At 39.9% G+C, this 14829-nt stretch overlaps 3 protein-coding genes across 4 annotated transcripts; 1 reads left to right on the top strand and 2 right to left on the bottom strand.

Moving 5' to 3' along the window:
* Positions 1–2258: 2258 nt before the first annotated feature.
* On the bottom strand, positions 2259–5516 carry LOC103321307 (protein SHI RELATED SEQUENCE 5). Of its 2 annotated transcripts, XM_089046877.1 has the most exons (3): positions 4106–5516; positions 3213–3593; positions 2259–2437 (listed from the first exon to the last, which is right to left on the bottom strand). In XM_089046877.1, exons 1-3 carry the CDS (start codon positions 4794–4796, stop codon positions 2373–2375), a joined length of 1137 nt encoding a protein of 378 aa, XP_088903003.1. In that variant the 5' UTR covers positions 4797–5516; the 3' UTR covers positions 2259–2372. The 2 variants fall into 2 exon arrangements, with proteins under 2 accessions (XP_088903003.1, XP_008221328.1); XM_008223106.2 differs by lacking the exon at positions 2259–2437 and having other exon boundaries at positions 2875–3593; positions 4106–5509.
* Positions 5517–8843: 3327 nt separating this feature from the next.
* LOC103321308 (cysteine proteinase 15A-like) lies at positions 8844–11138 on the bottom strand. Its single transcript, XM_008223107.2, has 4 exons — positions 10531–11138; positions 10321–10440; positions 9462–9705; positions 8844–9324 (listed from the first exon to the last, which is right to left on the bottom strand). The coding sequence occupies exons 1-4, from the start codon at positions 10990–10992 to the stop codon at positions 9047–9049; spliced, it is 1104 nt and encodes a 367-aa protein (XP_008221329.2). The 5' UTR covers positions 10993–11138; the 3' UTR covers positions 8844–9046.
* Positions 11139–11916: 778 nt separating this feature from the next.
* LOC103321309 (Transcription initiation factor IIF, beta subunit) lies at positions 11917–14531 on the top strand. The gene is made up of 6 exons (XM_008223109.3): positions 11917–12309; positions 12651–12762; positions 13320–13450; positions 13550–13624; positions 13704–13853; positions 14061–14531. The coding sequence occupies exons 1-6, from the start codon at positions 12109–12111 to the stop codon at positions 14175–14177; spliced, it is 786 nt and encodes a 261-aa protein (XP_008221331.1). The 5' UTR covers positions 11917–12108; the 3' UTR covers positions 14178–14531.
* Positions 14532–14829: the final 298 nt, after the last annotated feature.

Here is a 14829-nt window from a genome sequence, read left to right as displayed (position 1 = left end):
GTACCCCACCCACCTTCCCCTTTGTTAAACACGAATTTGTCTCTTTCTCTCCCCCCATGGCCACCAGCTCATGACTCGTGAACTTTATATATTATGCACAAAGCCAGAAAACAAGGATGATTTGATTGCTTATAATTGTCCAACCAATTCACCTCCATCTTCTATACGATACCACCAAGTTCACAACTCACAAGCTTAGCAGTGCAGGACATTAAAGTCAGAGATACAGAAAGACACCCGGAGATTTGGATTAAGCCCTTCAGCCTCTACAGCTAACTTGCTACAGTCTACTGAGAAACTGTTTCCTTCTTCATTAATTGTTTATTGACGCGTCAACGTTAATTTTTCAATTAATTTGGATCATCAGACAGAGACACAGAGTTCCAAAACGATCTTGAGTTTTGGCCCAACCCACCCCTTCCAGGCTGCAGCATATTATTCATTACTTCAAACCTTGCTCATGAGTCATGATCGATCGATCCCATTTGGAAACTTAAATATAAAAGCTCCATAAATATTGCACTTTTTCGTTCTAGGGCTAGGGCTAGGGCTAGGGCTGGGTAACCGTACATATTAATAACAAAGGCATTAATTCTTCAGTCTTAAAGATTTAGCTTCCCATATTCAAACTTGTTTGAATGCCACCACATTCCACGTTAAACAAAACAAGCATGCCGCAACTTTTGCAAACTAGATTTTATCAGTAGAGGCCAGCCAGCCAACAACCTTTTTGTTAAAAAAAGTAAAATTATTATTATGAATTAGAATCTTGACGTACGAGATGTGAGAGGTCAAATCAGGTAGTCTGGCTGGCTGCCTAGGTCCCATACTCCAAGTTAACAATCTGAACAAACCTCCTTTTTCCTTCACACGGTTGTTTGACTGTCATCGTTTGAATATCGTTTCAATACATATATATATATATATATATATATATATATTTGTTGCATTGCATTCACATACAGCCTTAGATCGACATTCATGCAAGCATCATTCTTTTTCCTCGTTTTGCTGTGCTTTCGTTGAAACTTATGATTATTTCACTCGTATGTTTGACATGAAGAAACACACTGCTAGATACACACTATACTAAATGTTGAATCATCCAATATATTTTAGTCTAAAAAGTTTATTTATTTCCCCCTCTGAAATTAATGCACCTAAAATGTCTATTAAACTTTATGATAAATTACTCAAATGGTCATCAAACTTATACCTTATTAACATTTTGGTCCATCAACTAAATTATTCGTTCAAATAGTACATCAACTCTACATTATTCGCTCAAGTGGTCCTACCGTCTAATTTTCCGTTAGATTTAACCTAATTTTATGGTAAATAATGACCAATTTGCCATCATATTTAATGAAAATATTGACAGAATGTAACAATATGACCAATGGAGCGAATAATATAGAGTTGATGGACCATTTGAACGAATACTTTAATTGAGGGACCAAAATATAAATCTAATATAAGTTTGAGAACCATTTAAGTATTTTACCCTAAAATTTGAGGCAATGAGTGCATGCACATAATATGTATTCATTTGTTAACTCATATCATATATCATATGCTTTCTATATATATGCGTACTGATCCTTTCAGCACCACACAAAGTTCTTCCATTTTGAATTCATTATCCAATTTACAATTCTGTATTTTATGTAAATCAAGCACACCACCAGTACGTCTCCCTATCCAAGTTTCTTAAATCTTGACTATGCATCTTTCTCCAGCCTAACATCTAGATCTATCTCACCGATCGTACTAATTACGCGTGCTTATATCACTGGTTTTGTAATATCAAACAGCCAATTCTATATCCTGCATGCGATTAATTAGAAGTAACCAAGTTTCCAAATACACCCAATCATGAACAAATAACTCATGCATATATAGCAAAATACGTACAGAATTGAAGATGAGAGTGTACTGTGTACGTATGAGAAGAGTGTGGGGTGTTTGAATGGAGCGGTGGAGATGAGAATGCACATGTTAAGGGGTCAGAGATACTACAAAACTAGGCAAGTTTTGGGTAACCTTTGTGTTTCTTTCCTAAGTACCAAATGTAGCAGCCTAGGGAAGCGCCATTAAGATCCTATGTATCATGCATGTTATTTGTACCTCACCCTATATCTCATTATATAGTTATAGCCTGCATATATATATATAACACATCACATGCACTTACTTTCAGACTCTCAGTTGCATTCAACTTCATCGCCCCCCGCAATTAAGCTAGCTACCATAGAAGTCACATCTACGAATGTCTATTCAAGGGACTAAATTTTGCAGTTTTGCAGGTAAGTAGTTGGCATAAATGCCTTTACAATTATCCATTTCCGTAGCTTAACTAATTAAATCTGTGCTCATATCACAGAGAGAGAGAGAGAGAGCTTCTTCTCCTTTTGGAGTGTAGTACTGGAATGCCTACCTGCCAATTGGTAATGCATGAGATCCAAAAGCTTATTTGCAACCAAATCTGGACCACCCCATGCCCTCTCCTTTCTCTCTTTCTTTTTATTTTATTCTACTCATTTTTCTCTTTCTTGACAGAATATTTTTTGAAATAAAGAAGATTTAAAAGATAGTTTGGTTAACCAAACACGAAACCTAGTTCGTCCCATTTTCATCCGGCAAGAGAACGGATAAACGGGAAAAAGCGGCTTCGAGTTCACCACCACTCAGAAAGCGCATTCAATATCAACCCAGATATCAAAACAACACTCATCTATATATATATATACTACAAGAGAAAATAGTATAAACTAGTCAACCAAATTATAAACATAACATAAACAAACAATTTCTGTGCGCACATATCCAAATGCATGCGGCACAAACCAACCACACCACAAAACCAAAACAAAATTAATGGTTTAATTCAATTCTAATTTAGATTAATCATTAATGGGGTCATCATCATCGATAACAGTTATCATCAAAGTAATAAAACAACGAAAATCAGAATTGAAATTCGAACAAAACCAAACATCCCCACAAGATATATCGATCGTCCTCATCAATCATAATCATCCTCTCCTCCTCCACTTCCTAGGCATTCTTCTTCTACTTGAGTGCATGATGTTAAATTAAACGAAACTTGAAACCGCAACAATTAAGAACAATTAATATCAGCTGCTAGACTGGGGGGGCCTTTTTTTTAAAAAAAAATTTCTAAGACCTCGGGGGTGGGAAGATTTGCGTACCAGCCATGAAAGCATTGAGTGGAGTTGGGAAGAGTGACGGGTCGAGCAATGTGGTAGATGGGTTTCCACCGTGGCTGGTGGTGCCGGCAGTGGCTGCGACTGTAACCAGATTATGTTGCTGATGATGTGGATGGGCTCCTCCGCCTTCTTGATGATCATGACGGCCTCCTGAGGAGCTTTCTCCTCCTCCAGTACTAGAACTTGGGTAATATTGACCATCGGGGCCTTGATCGTAGAGAAGTCCCTTGAAGACATGGCCTCCGATGTTGACAGCCGTTTGATAGGCGTACTGGTCATCTGCATCGTCCATTGCACTTACTCTTACACAACGGAACACCGCTGGTGAACTCACTTCTGATGGAAATTGTGCCAGTTCCAACCCTAGTATATGTACTCCACCACAACAGAGAAAATTAAATAAATAAGTTTTCTTAAGTAATATGTATTTGAGTGTTAAAAGAAATAAAGAAGAAAGAAAATTCATGGGACATTATTATTTTCGTCAGTTTTACTAACAAACAGTGAAAGAATAAGAATGAAAAGAAGAAAAGCAGAAGAGTGGAGTTGGTGACTGTGGACTATGGAGTTAGCTCGCTAGGTGGACTTTCCCACACGCAAACGATCCATATGGAGATTTGATGGCAACTCCACCTAGCGAGAGTCCAGATTTAATTTCCTCAAGATCCATCTTGCTGTTACCTTGTTTAGGCAACAGACGAGTTTGTTGAACTTTCTTCATGGAGCAAAATTAATTACAGTCCTCTTCAGAAAAGAAAAAAAATACTCTCAAGTTTAATTAATTTATAAATAAAAGCGAAAGCTTTAAGCTTTGGGTGAATGGTGATGGTGTAATTTTGTTATATATTTGTTTGTATTGTAAACTACAAGTTTACCTGACGTGTTGGATGGCAAACGAACGCAGGCAAGAGAGCCCGCCCCCCCTTGACTCTCTCTCTGCCTTTTGGGATTGTCTCCTCGAAACTGTAGCTGCTGTTGCTGCTGTTCTTGTTGTTGTTGATTTTGTTGCAGACCAGAGAATTGTTCTTGCCTCTCTCGGCGTTTGGCAGCAGGAACCCAAGTGCTCTTGACGTGGGTTTGGCACTGAAACCCTCGGCTCTTGCAGCAAGTTCTGCACCTCATGTGAGGGCAGTCTTTCTTGGCTTGGTTCCCGCAGTCTTGGCAATTCATGCCGCTGCTGCTCGACCCTCCTAACCCTCCCCCACCACCTTGCCTCATCACCGCGAGTCTCAATCCTGAAGACAGATCATCCGCAGGGACGACGTCGTTGTGGTTGTGGTCGTTGTCGTCGTTGTGTAAGTGTCTTCGGCTGTAACTAGGATCCACTCCAAACGAGTAGTAGTTCAAATTCTGGTGTGGGTGATGATACTGGGAAGGCCATATCTCGAAGCCCTTGTTGTAGATCTCGGCCTGTCCCTCGTTTGATGATCTGTACAAATACAGGTTTCCTCCTCCTCCTCCTTCCACTCTTTCTTGATCTCCTCCTCCTCCTCCTCCTCGGCCCTCTTGTTTGCTGCTGCTTGTTGGAGCTTGATCTCTTCCGCCTAAGCAAAACAAGCCAGCCATTTCTCTGATGACCTCAATTTTGGGTACAAATCCATATCATCAAAATCCTGAGGAGCTTTGGTACTGTGGGGATATTAATTAAGCAGGGTTTGAGCCAGCTTTGCTTTTTGACCTCATTCTCTTAGCTCTGTGACTCTGTGAGTGTGTGTGACCTTGTTACGGGGTTTTGGCAGCTTTTTGAGGGGCAATTGTTGGGAATATTTTAGGGTAAGAATATTAGACAAAAGAACTAGAGGAAGGGTTGGGTTGGGTAGAGTGAGCAACTGGAGGGGTTTTTGAATTGAATTCTACTTCTCTGTGGTAGTTCGAAGCAATAATAATGGCACGGAATTAGAGCCCTGCAACGCCGCCATGGAAACTGCACCCACTCTGCTCTTACTGCTCCTCACTTAACTTAACCCATCTCCCTCCCTTCCCTCCTTCCCTCCTCATTTATGACAACTACTGCGCCAACTTGACCACTCTCTCTCTCTCTCTCTCTCTCTCTCATATGCAAGTTTTCTGTGTACGAGTGAGAGAGAAACTGACTGTGAGCGACTGAAAGATCGACTGATGAGTGAGGGGAACCAACAAAAAAAAGATCTGTCACTCGCCAATTCTTCTCTCGGAGTCTTCTTCCAGTTTCAATGAACCTCATCGATCTACCATCGTCGTTTCACCACCCAACGGTCATCATTCCTCCACGTGTCACTACATCAGCTTTTGCTTATTCGTCATTGCACCGGAAAACCCGCTTACCACTTTTTCTGACCAATCCCTATAATTAAGATTTTTTTATTTTTACCCATTTTCAATTTCTCACAAAAAAAGGAAAAAAAAGGGAATCATCCTCCCATGCTCCTTCAAAACCCTCCATCACCAACGTATATCTGCACGCCACGTGTGTACTTTCAATGACATATTGAAATTTATATAAATAGATGGATTGTTTGTAAGAGGAGCGCCCGTGACATTATCCAAGGAATTTCCCATAAAACCAAAAAGAAAGAAAGAAAGAAATAAAAACATTTTGTGAGGTAACGTAATTTCGAGGTTTACGAAATTCTAGGGAAAGCCTCGCCTGTATTAGTTTTCTGATCGTCGGATGCCTCGTATTCCCCTCAAAATTCTTCGCGTAATCATTTTATGATTGACTAATCGATACGAAATTGGGTTTTTTAGTAATTGCAATAAGGTCAACATCTTTTGATGGGTATATTTAACAGAATTAGGCTCCAAGGGCTGTTCCTATGTGCTGTAGGGCATGCACCCAGATCTATGTTGGTTATATGCCAGCAGGCTCCAAAATCAAGTTTTTCAAACTCATCTCGTTACTTGTACATTTGTCATTACTATTCGTAACAGTAACAAACTCTTTTTACCCAAGGTGATATTCATTTTGGGTAGACACAGATTATACGGCACACATTTTATATGCTAAACGTTGTTAACATGTGATTTGACTGCCGCTTAATCCCAAAATTTCAGAATTGATTAGATTACATGAATGGGATGGGATGGGATGGGATTAAACCATTGTCTAAATTCATGCACCGTTTTCTCTTCTCTTTTTTTTTTTTTTTTTTTAAATGTTGCTGTCACTGGTTTTCAATCCTACTGTTTTCGTGCGCATGACTTTTTTGGGTAGTAGCGCAACAGTTGGTATTGGAATAGTGCTTTTTGCACAAAAATATATGTACAGATGAGACACAAAAGGGTAAGACAAGAAAAATAAAAGAAGAAGGAACAACGAGACACAAAGGTGGTACCGTAATATAAAGAGGTCATTTTTAAGCTTTCTTTAGGAGCGAATACAATACGTTCTATTCTATACTTTTTGGTCCCTCGATTGAAGGGTATGTTTTGCTCTTTCTTTTTATTATTTAATAAAGTTTTTATGAAATTTAGTGGTGGAAAAACATAGGCCAAAAATATTTGACCCCTGAATAATATGGATATTTAAGATTGAAATGAAGAAATCATGGGTTGCCTGCCAATGAGCATGAGGTCCATGACCGGAGATAATTAAGCAGCATAAAGCATTTGGCCAAAAGCTGGGTTTGTAAGAGAAAATGCCTTTTCATCAAAGTAAATCACGTGAAGCCCCCGAATTAGTGCCCACTAATTATTGGATTTCAATTGGTATTATATGAAAAAGTACGGACTCCGGCAGCCTAGTCGTAGTCGCGCCGTACACTGATCTTGAGTGAGGCCTTGATTAAACAAAGAAAAGCTTCCAGGTAATTAGTATTACTACTTTGAAAAAGATTAATTATGCTTTGGTAGTCAAAAAAACATCCCCGAAAATAGGGTAAAAAGTTAGACTAGGGAGCCTTTGCTTTATTCCAATGAAAAATTTGTACCCCAGTCCAGTTGGTGTCCTATTACCACGGAGAGTGTATTAATCTAACATCATTTAGACTATTGGTAGATTTTTGTGTGGAGAAAGCTAAATTGTGCATGTAGCTTTGAAATCAAATCAATTGGGCCACCTAGGTGTTGATGTGGAAATGGGACATTTGGACGAGGAAGACAGTAATCAACCATCGAAATAAATAAAGAAAAAGGTTGAGAAGAATTCCCGGAAAAAGAAATTTTATTGAATTGATGGAGAGAGAAAAGGGAAGGATGGAGGGGGTTTTAATTAGAGATGTGAATTGATGTGTGGAAGTCCCAATTATTGTGTCTCAGTAGGTCTTTCACTCTCGAGCCCAGTGCTTTCTTCTTCAAGTTGACTCTTCTTCTTTATCTTCTTCGTCTTCTTTCATTTCCTTTTTCTCACTCCTCCTCTCGATGAGCCGGATGTCAAAAGCTCAGTTTTTACCGACAACGGCCATGCTCTAGTTTCCCTCAGCCCCCCCCAGCCCCATCCATGCTTCTTAACATCATAGATTAGATAGGCCATACCCAATCCCACGTGGAAAGACCTTTTTTATTTTTTTTTTATTTCTTTACATTCATTTACCCAATTACGTAAATGTAAATAGTAGGAACTTGCCTGCCGAATACGTAATTACGTGAATAGTAAAGGTGGGGCCAGTAAGAGTAGATGTAGAGGTAGTCCCCTCCGTATATTGTTGTAACTTGTAGGGTAGGGGTGGGTCCAAGTTGAAGTTGGGGTGGGGTCTCTGTGTCAAGTGCATGTGCCCACTGCCCGACATCATGAGAATTTAGTTTTTTAGGTTGAATTTATAGACGCTAGGTTTGCCTTTATAAAGCAGAGATTATTGGCATATTGGCCGATAATAATATGCCATTATGTCTCACGAAAGGTTACACACCCACATTATATCCTCCCTCTCTTTGCCAAAGGCAGGCTCCTCACTCACTCACTCACTCACTCACTCAGCCTAGAGCAAAACAACATGCGAAATGAAATAATGCAGAAAGACATACACGACTTTAAAAAATAAAAAGAAGAAAAGGAACCAACAGGATGAAAAGGGGAGAAGTGCCTCTGCCTCCTCGGCTTTTGATAAAAACGAAAAGGAACATTCTTTAATTAAAAAGTTTGAATTATTTCATATGATTATAGGATAATGTATTTCTCAATTTTAAGAAAAACTGTGCTTATAATTCAAGTGATAAAGAGCAAATGCCTGTGCATCCGGAGTCCCTCTCCTTTACTATCACTTACACATTTTAGAGTGTTATTAAACGAACCATAAAATTAACTAAGTACACCCTATAACCTAAGTACTCCTTAATTTTAAAATCAAAATGTAAAATGAACTAAGAAAAACTGCACTACAAAGAACTTATAACATAAGTGATTAAGAACAGCTACTGGTGGACCTGAGCTCTCTCTCCCCAACTATTGCTTACATAAAAATAAAAATGAAATCGGTTCAAACTAACCCAGCAGAAAGGGGACTTGGGCCTAAAGTCTAAAGAGAATGCATATGAAAGAACTAGGCCTGGTAAAAAGGCTTTAGACGGAAACTCAGCGCACGAATTTGGGGAACAGAGGCCCACAACAGTAACAACAGGGAACAGGCCATCTCTTTAACCAGGTTAACCCAATTTAGCAGGCTGGCCCAAGGAGAGAAGTGGCCCATAAGAGATTAGTTAAAGTTTAAAGCATACGATTAATTATAAATAAATTCATGACGTAAATTGAACCACCGAAGCGTAGCATTTAAATAGCACATAAATTATTATACAACTTCAACATCAGGCAACCATAACATGAACTTATTAAACCCATGATCTATATTATCTAGGAGATCAGATCAGATCAGAGTATATTTACAAAAGCCCCCATATATTGTCTAGTGATTGGATGCATGCAGAGACGCAACAGTGGAGACCAAGGAATCCACCCCACAAGGATTATGACCTCTGCAGATCTTGTAATAGCCCTCCTCTCCCCAACTCTGTCCCCATGAGTTCTTCAAGATCCAGTAAGGCTTCTCCTTAAATCGGATCGGAGCAAAACCAGAAGAACCATACCCCACCAGAAGCACTCCATGATCGATACGCTTTCCGCAGATGTAAGGGCATGAAACTCCCTTTACGTATGTTTGCATAAACAGGGCATTGATCCCAACTGCACCCACCATGCGAAACAAATTCAAGATTCATTGTCATTGTCTCCAGCCACATTGTTTAATTCTACTAAAATGGTACAAGTAAAGGATCAAAAAGAGAATAGAATCCAGTTCTAGGAATGCTAAGCTAAAGTACCTGCAAGTGGGCCATGGTGCACCAAATTTGCAGCAATTTGATCTTCGTCTGTGGAAATAACGCTGAAGTTAGATACAGCAGCAACAACTTTGCTCTTGTCAAATTTGCAGGTATCATCAGTCCCAGTGTAAGGATAGTCCTTCTCTCGCTCTAGTCCACCAGCCTTGAGTGTGTACTCGAATGCATTGTTCATCAGCCCACCATTACACCCCGAGTCGCATGAACCAAATTCTTCTGGATCACACTGCAAAAGGTACAGGCTTTAATATAAGACAATGCCATGGTGACAGTGAAATCGCCGTCTTCCCTAATCCCTGTGTTGAGATAAGGATTAAGGAAGCAACCCAACTTCCCAAATTAACACACACGGACACTTGCAGAGCCTTATCTAAATCTGTGGCTTCCCTATCCCTAATCCCGATGTTGAAAAAAGGATTAAGGTAGAAAGCCGGCTGCCCAAATTAACACACATTGACACTGCCTCTACCACTAGTACATGTCAAAGTCAGTTTTTTTCTGCACCATGAGTGTTTACCAAACAGCATACTGTCTCAAACAACAAATAGTTCTCTTAGTTTACGGTATCTACAATAAAAATCAAATATTCAAATGCATGTCATATTGGAAAAGTAAATGGAAGAACAAAAACTAGATTATTTATTCTAACACACCAGAAATCGTTAGAGACACTGCAATACAGTCAAATTCATACACTGAATGAAGCAACTAGCTTTCAGGGTTTGTTCAACTCAATTAGGAAAAGTTTCATACTTTTAATTATAGCAAAGATCAACAGATTATTCATTCTCTTAGCAAGGTAATCAAGGTAATTAATGGTAAAAATGTAAAAGAGTAGAACCTCATGGTCGCAGTCCACAAGCTGCTGCTCACTCAGACTCAAGAGCTCCCCTGTTTCCAAATAATGAGCTCCTTCCAAAGCTCCCGTCGCACTAAATGCCCAGCACGACCCACAAGACCCCTAATTTCACCGTCCACCCCCCGAAAACAAAGTTAACAATCAATAAACATACCAAAAACAAAACCAAAAACCAAATATATATATATTTACCTGGTCCTTCACCGGTGTGACAGCACCTTTGTCGCGCCAATCGAAGTCGGTGGGAAGATCATTGGTAGGAAGGATGGGAGCCTTGTTAGCGTCTGATGGCAGCCGGAGACGCTTTAGCCCGAGAAAATTCCGGCGAAACTCCGACGGAGTGAGATCGGAGAACTTTGTGACACCGTGGACGGCAGTGGGGTCGAGCCCCTGATGGCGCTTGGCTCGTCGCAGGTTCGCCTTAAAGACGCCGAACCTGTAGTCGTGCTCCTCTTGAGTGGCGTAGGTCCTTCCGAACGTAGCTTTGAAGCTGGAGAAGTGGCGCTCGGCGTGGAGGAGTAGATTGTCGTTGGCTTCCGGTACGACTTGTTCGATCAGAGGGTCAGCGTCGTTAGGAGTTACGGTGGACGCGAGCGCAGAGGTCAGGAGAGAAAGGAAGAGGAGGAGGGAGACGAGAGTGGTGGGACGATCCATTGCTAGTGTGTGCGAATGCGAGGAGCGTTGAGAAGCATTGAAATGAAGGGATTTTATTGGATTTTTCAGAGATATCGGATATTTTGGGGATTGGGTGTGCTTCCCAGAAGATTGTAACTTTGTAAACACGTGGTTTGTTTTGGTTCGTATGTTTGTCTCCAAGTTGAGCTACAAACCAAATACGAGAAAGAGAAGGGTTGGTTCCCTTTGCTACATACGACTTTTTGGTACATGGTGATGGCTTCTACTCCATTATGTTGCTTGTCATCTAGCGTCCCTCCATACAAATGTCCCCTTCCTAAATTTAATTCATTTTGTTTAATTTGAATTATGAAATTAGGCCAGAGATGCTCAAAAAACTGGAGCCAACACTTTTTTTATTTTTTACGAGTGATATTCTAAACTACTTTAAAGTATGGAAAGAGAAACGACTCGAGTGTAATAGAACAAACATACTCCCTAGATCAACCGACTTAACCAACATTTGTAAAATCCAACGTATTAAAGGCATGTCATATTGGGTTGTCATACTACATACAAGTATTGGGCTGTGCAACTGGTGAACTTAAATACGAATGGGGCATATCGGCCCAATTCGTGTTAGGTAGTGTTCGGGAAAGCCCAACTTAATTTTGGGCCTACTTGGGTAGCCCAACTTTGAGCATACAAAAGAACCAACAAAGGAAAAGGCGGGACAGGTTCCGAGTCTTCTGACCCAAGAGTGCAAGGTAATTACCAGACGCCAACACAAACGTGGTGTTTTTCGTAATTCTATAATTACTTTTACCGCCTGCTTTCAGGGGGTATAGATCAGGCGTACACAAGCCTACGCTATCCCAGAGATTTATTGGTTGCAATCGGGTAAAAGTCAAATAACCGACGATATTCTTCTCTTTCAACTAACAGTTCGACGACACGTACAAAGATTGCGTGATTTAAAGGCTGCTGTGCTTTGGGGTTAATTAGTTAAGGCAGAGGCGCAAAGCAAAGAGAAGAGAGCGTCTCCCTTTCTTACAAATTTTGACTTGCGGTTAGCTTTGGGGGTCTCTGGTCAGCCAGAAAGAGCAACAATCCCTAAGATTTTGGGAGGTTTTGAGAAGTGAGGCAAGTGGGACGATGGAGGAGGAGCGTGGTAATGGTAGTAGTAGCAGCAGGAACTTGGACACAGGGAAGGCCGAGAGCCCGGTGTGGCTGATGAAGTGCCCGGTGGTCGTAGCCAAGTCATGGAACTCTCACAATCCCTCTGATCCCCACCCTCTCTCCAAAGTCGTCCTCTCTCTCGATCCCCTCCACGCCGACGACCCCTCTTCCCTCGAGGTTCTTATTACTTTTTTTTTTGCAATTCGATCGCTTTTCTGAGTATACTTGGTGCGCTTTCGGAGTTCTTGTTATGAATTTGTTAGTTAGTGCTAGAATTTTGAACATTTTAGCTTCAACTCAATTACCTTGCAGCTTAAGCTTAATTGCTACTTATTCTTTGGTAAACCCTAATTTCTGTTGTGCTCGACGACTGATTGCTTGTGTTTTTGTGATCATAGTCTCATTCTTACAACTTGATTGATTGGGGTTTTGTAGCTCATATTGATTTCAAAACCGAATGCTTCTTCCTTTCTATTCTCCATTGATTGTTTGCTTATGCTCTCTAATTTTGCAATCAGTTCAAAATGGAGATGGCTGGCAGCAGTGGGGCTGCGAATTTGCCTAAAAGTTATTCCTTGAATATGTTTAAAGACTTCGTTCCCATGTGCGTTTTCTCCGAGACAAATCAAGGTGAGGATCAGGAATTACATCTTCTGGCACTCATCCTATTTATACTTTTTCTTTCGTAAATACCTAATGTAATTCTTCTTTTTGTTTTAATAATGCACTTTCAAGCTAATGTTTCAACTTTGTGTTGATTGCAAACATTTCTTCTCTTTCATGATGGTGTTTGTGATTTCATGATATGTCGGCATGATTTTAGCACTGATGGCGCTGTGCCTATCCTAAGTAGCGAGATTTCTTATATTTGACCATGGCACATTAAACAAATATGGAAAAAAAATTGGGTTTTGGGCTGTTGAAATTGATTGGTCGAAGACGTATGATGTATCTCTGTTGTAGATTACGAATATGTATGCGCGGGTATCCAACTACTTAGGCTAACCTGTACAACGTTATTGCCTAATTGCTCTATCTATTATCTAGCGCCATTTTGTCTATCAAATCCTATGTTATGACTGTGCCTTTATCTTTCCTCAACCATTTTACTAGCCTTTATCTCATAGTTGTAGAACGTTTTACTTCTTCACCCTTTTATTGTAGTAAAAAAATCGTCTTCATTTTAGGCAAGGTTTCTATGGAAGGGAAAGTAGAGCATAAGTTTGACATGAAGCCCCATGGTTCAAACATTGAGGAGTATGGAAAGTTGTGTCGTGAAAGGACAAACAAGTCAATGATCAAGAATAGGCAAATACAGGTAGCCATTATCTGCCATACGTTTCTGAGATAACAGCTCTTGTTGTATATGAATAATTGATTTTATTTGTCTCTCTTGTTGCTTTAATTCATTTTAAAGGTGATCGACAATGACCGAGGAATACATATGAGGCCCATGCCTGGTATGATTGGCTTGATTTCATCCACTTCCAAGGTATCAACTTCCTTCCTATTCATTCTTTGCACAAACTAACACCAAAACAAGGAATAAGTTCTTGAATTATCTATGGCAGGATAAGAAGAAAACTCAACCGGTTAAACAATCAGACATGAAAAGGACTAGAAGAGACCGTGGGGAACTGGAGGATATCGTGTTCAAGTTATTTGAAAGACAACCAAATTGGACTTTGAAGCAGCTTGTGCAAGAAACCGATCAGCCTGCTGTATGTCTCTTAGCTGTTTGCTTATGCTTAGCTAAATGCTATACTCAGATTTTGTAACTTCGTAGTAATTTTTGCGATTTAGAATTATTTTGTTTTATGAATAGCTCAAATCTTTACATAAATGTCTTTGCATTGGGTTAGAAACTTATTTCATATTGTGTTAACTGAACAGTGGCTACATTTTTTAAATGTTCTCTTCATGTGCAGCAATTCTTGAAAGAGATACTGAATGAGCTCTGCGTGTACAATAAAAGAGGAACTAACCAGGGTACTTATGAGCTTAAGCCGGAGTACAAGAAATCTGTTGAGGATACTGCTGAATAAGTTTCTCTCTGCCTAGTTTAGCACCCTCCAATTTTTCTTGGGAGAACAGGTAGTTCAAGATTAATCAGCAAGAAGAAAGGGTTGCCTGTCGGTGTGGGGGCGACAGAGTAACACCATCAACAAGAACTGTAACATGGGAGGCAATAGTTTACTTTTTATTTTCCTATATTTTTTTTACAGCCCGAAAGGTGCAGTTATAAACGTATAATGTTTGTTTGATCTGACAAGAGACGTTTAAATGTTTCCATAAACAGATAAACTTACTAGGCAAACGTGTGATTTGAAATTAGCTTGTACATTAAAACATTCACCAAGGATTTTAATTGAAAAATTTGAGAACAGTTTTGATACTTACTGGACGGGTGCATATCACTTCGAATATCCATCACCCATTTAAAATTTCAAAATAAATGCATGGAGCTTGTAGTTCAAGTTGTTAATTTCCGAGGTTTTGGATTCGAATTATCCTCCCTGTATAGATACATCATTACAATTTACATACACGAGATGAATGCCCCTCCCCAAGTCCGTGTCCGTGTGTGGTTTCTCCTCCTCATCCAGTTTTTGAGGACCTCTCTCATCTTCCTTTCTTCGGACACGTCAGGCCAACTTAAGGATGGGCCCAGACTAATTCAACATTTGGGCCTGAGAT

This window comes from Prunus mume, linkage group LG2, assembly GCF_029339155.1.
Source record: "Prunus mume cultivar Tortuosa linkage group LG2, ASM2933915v1, whole genome shotgun sequence".
NCBI lineage: Eukaryota > Viridiplantae > Streptophyta > Magnoliopsida > Rosales > Rosaceae > Prunus > Prunus mume.
The sequence above is the reverse complement of the archived record's forward strand: the minus strand, read 5'-3'. Positions and strand labels throughout refer to the sequence as shown.

Coding starts and splice junctions, on each gene's coding strand:
- LOC103321308 (XM_008223107.2), bottom strand. CDS start 10,992: ATGGATCGTCCCACCACTCTCGTCTCCCTCCTCCTCTTCCTTTCTCTC. Junction 10,441..10,530: donor TCACACCGGTGAAGGACCAG/GTAAATATATAT, acceptor CGGTGAAATTAG/GGGTCTTGTGGGTCGTGCTG. Junction 9,706..10,320: donor TTGTGGACTGCGACCATGAG/GTTCTACTCTTT, acceptor TACCTTTTGCAG/TGTGATCCAGAAGAATTTGG.
- LOC103321309 (XM_008223109.3), top strand. CDS start 12,109: ATGGAGGAGGAGCGTGGTAATGGTAGTAGTAGCAGCAGGAACTTGGAC. Junction 12,310..12,650: donor ACGACCCCTCTTCCCTCGAG/GTTCTTATTACT, acceptor TTTTGCAATCAG/TTCAAAATGGAGATGGCTGG. Junction 12,763..13,319: donor TTTCTCCGAGACAAATCAAG/GTGAGGATCAGG, acceptor TCTTCATTTTAG/GCAAGGTTTCTATGGAAGGG.
- LOC103321307 (XM_089046877.1), bottom strand. CDS start 4,796: ATGGCTGGCTTGTTTTGCTTAGGCGGAAGAGATCAAGCTCCAACAAGC. Junction 3,594..4,105: donor TTTGCCATCCAACACGTCAG/GTAAACTTGTAG, acceptor TACATATACTAG/GGTTGGAACTGGCACAATTT. Junction 2,438..3,212: donor ACTCAATGCTTTCATGGCTG/GTACGCAAATCT, acceptor ACCAATTGGCAG/GTAGGCATTCCAGTACTACA.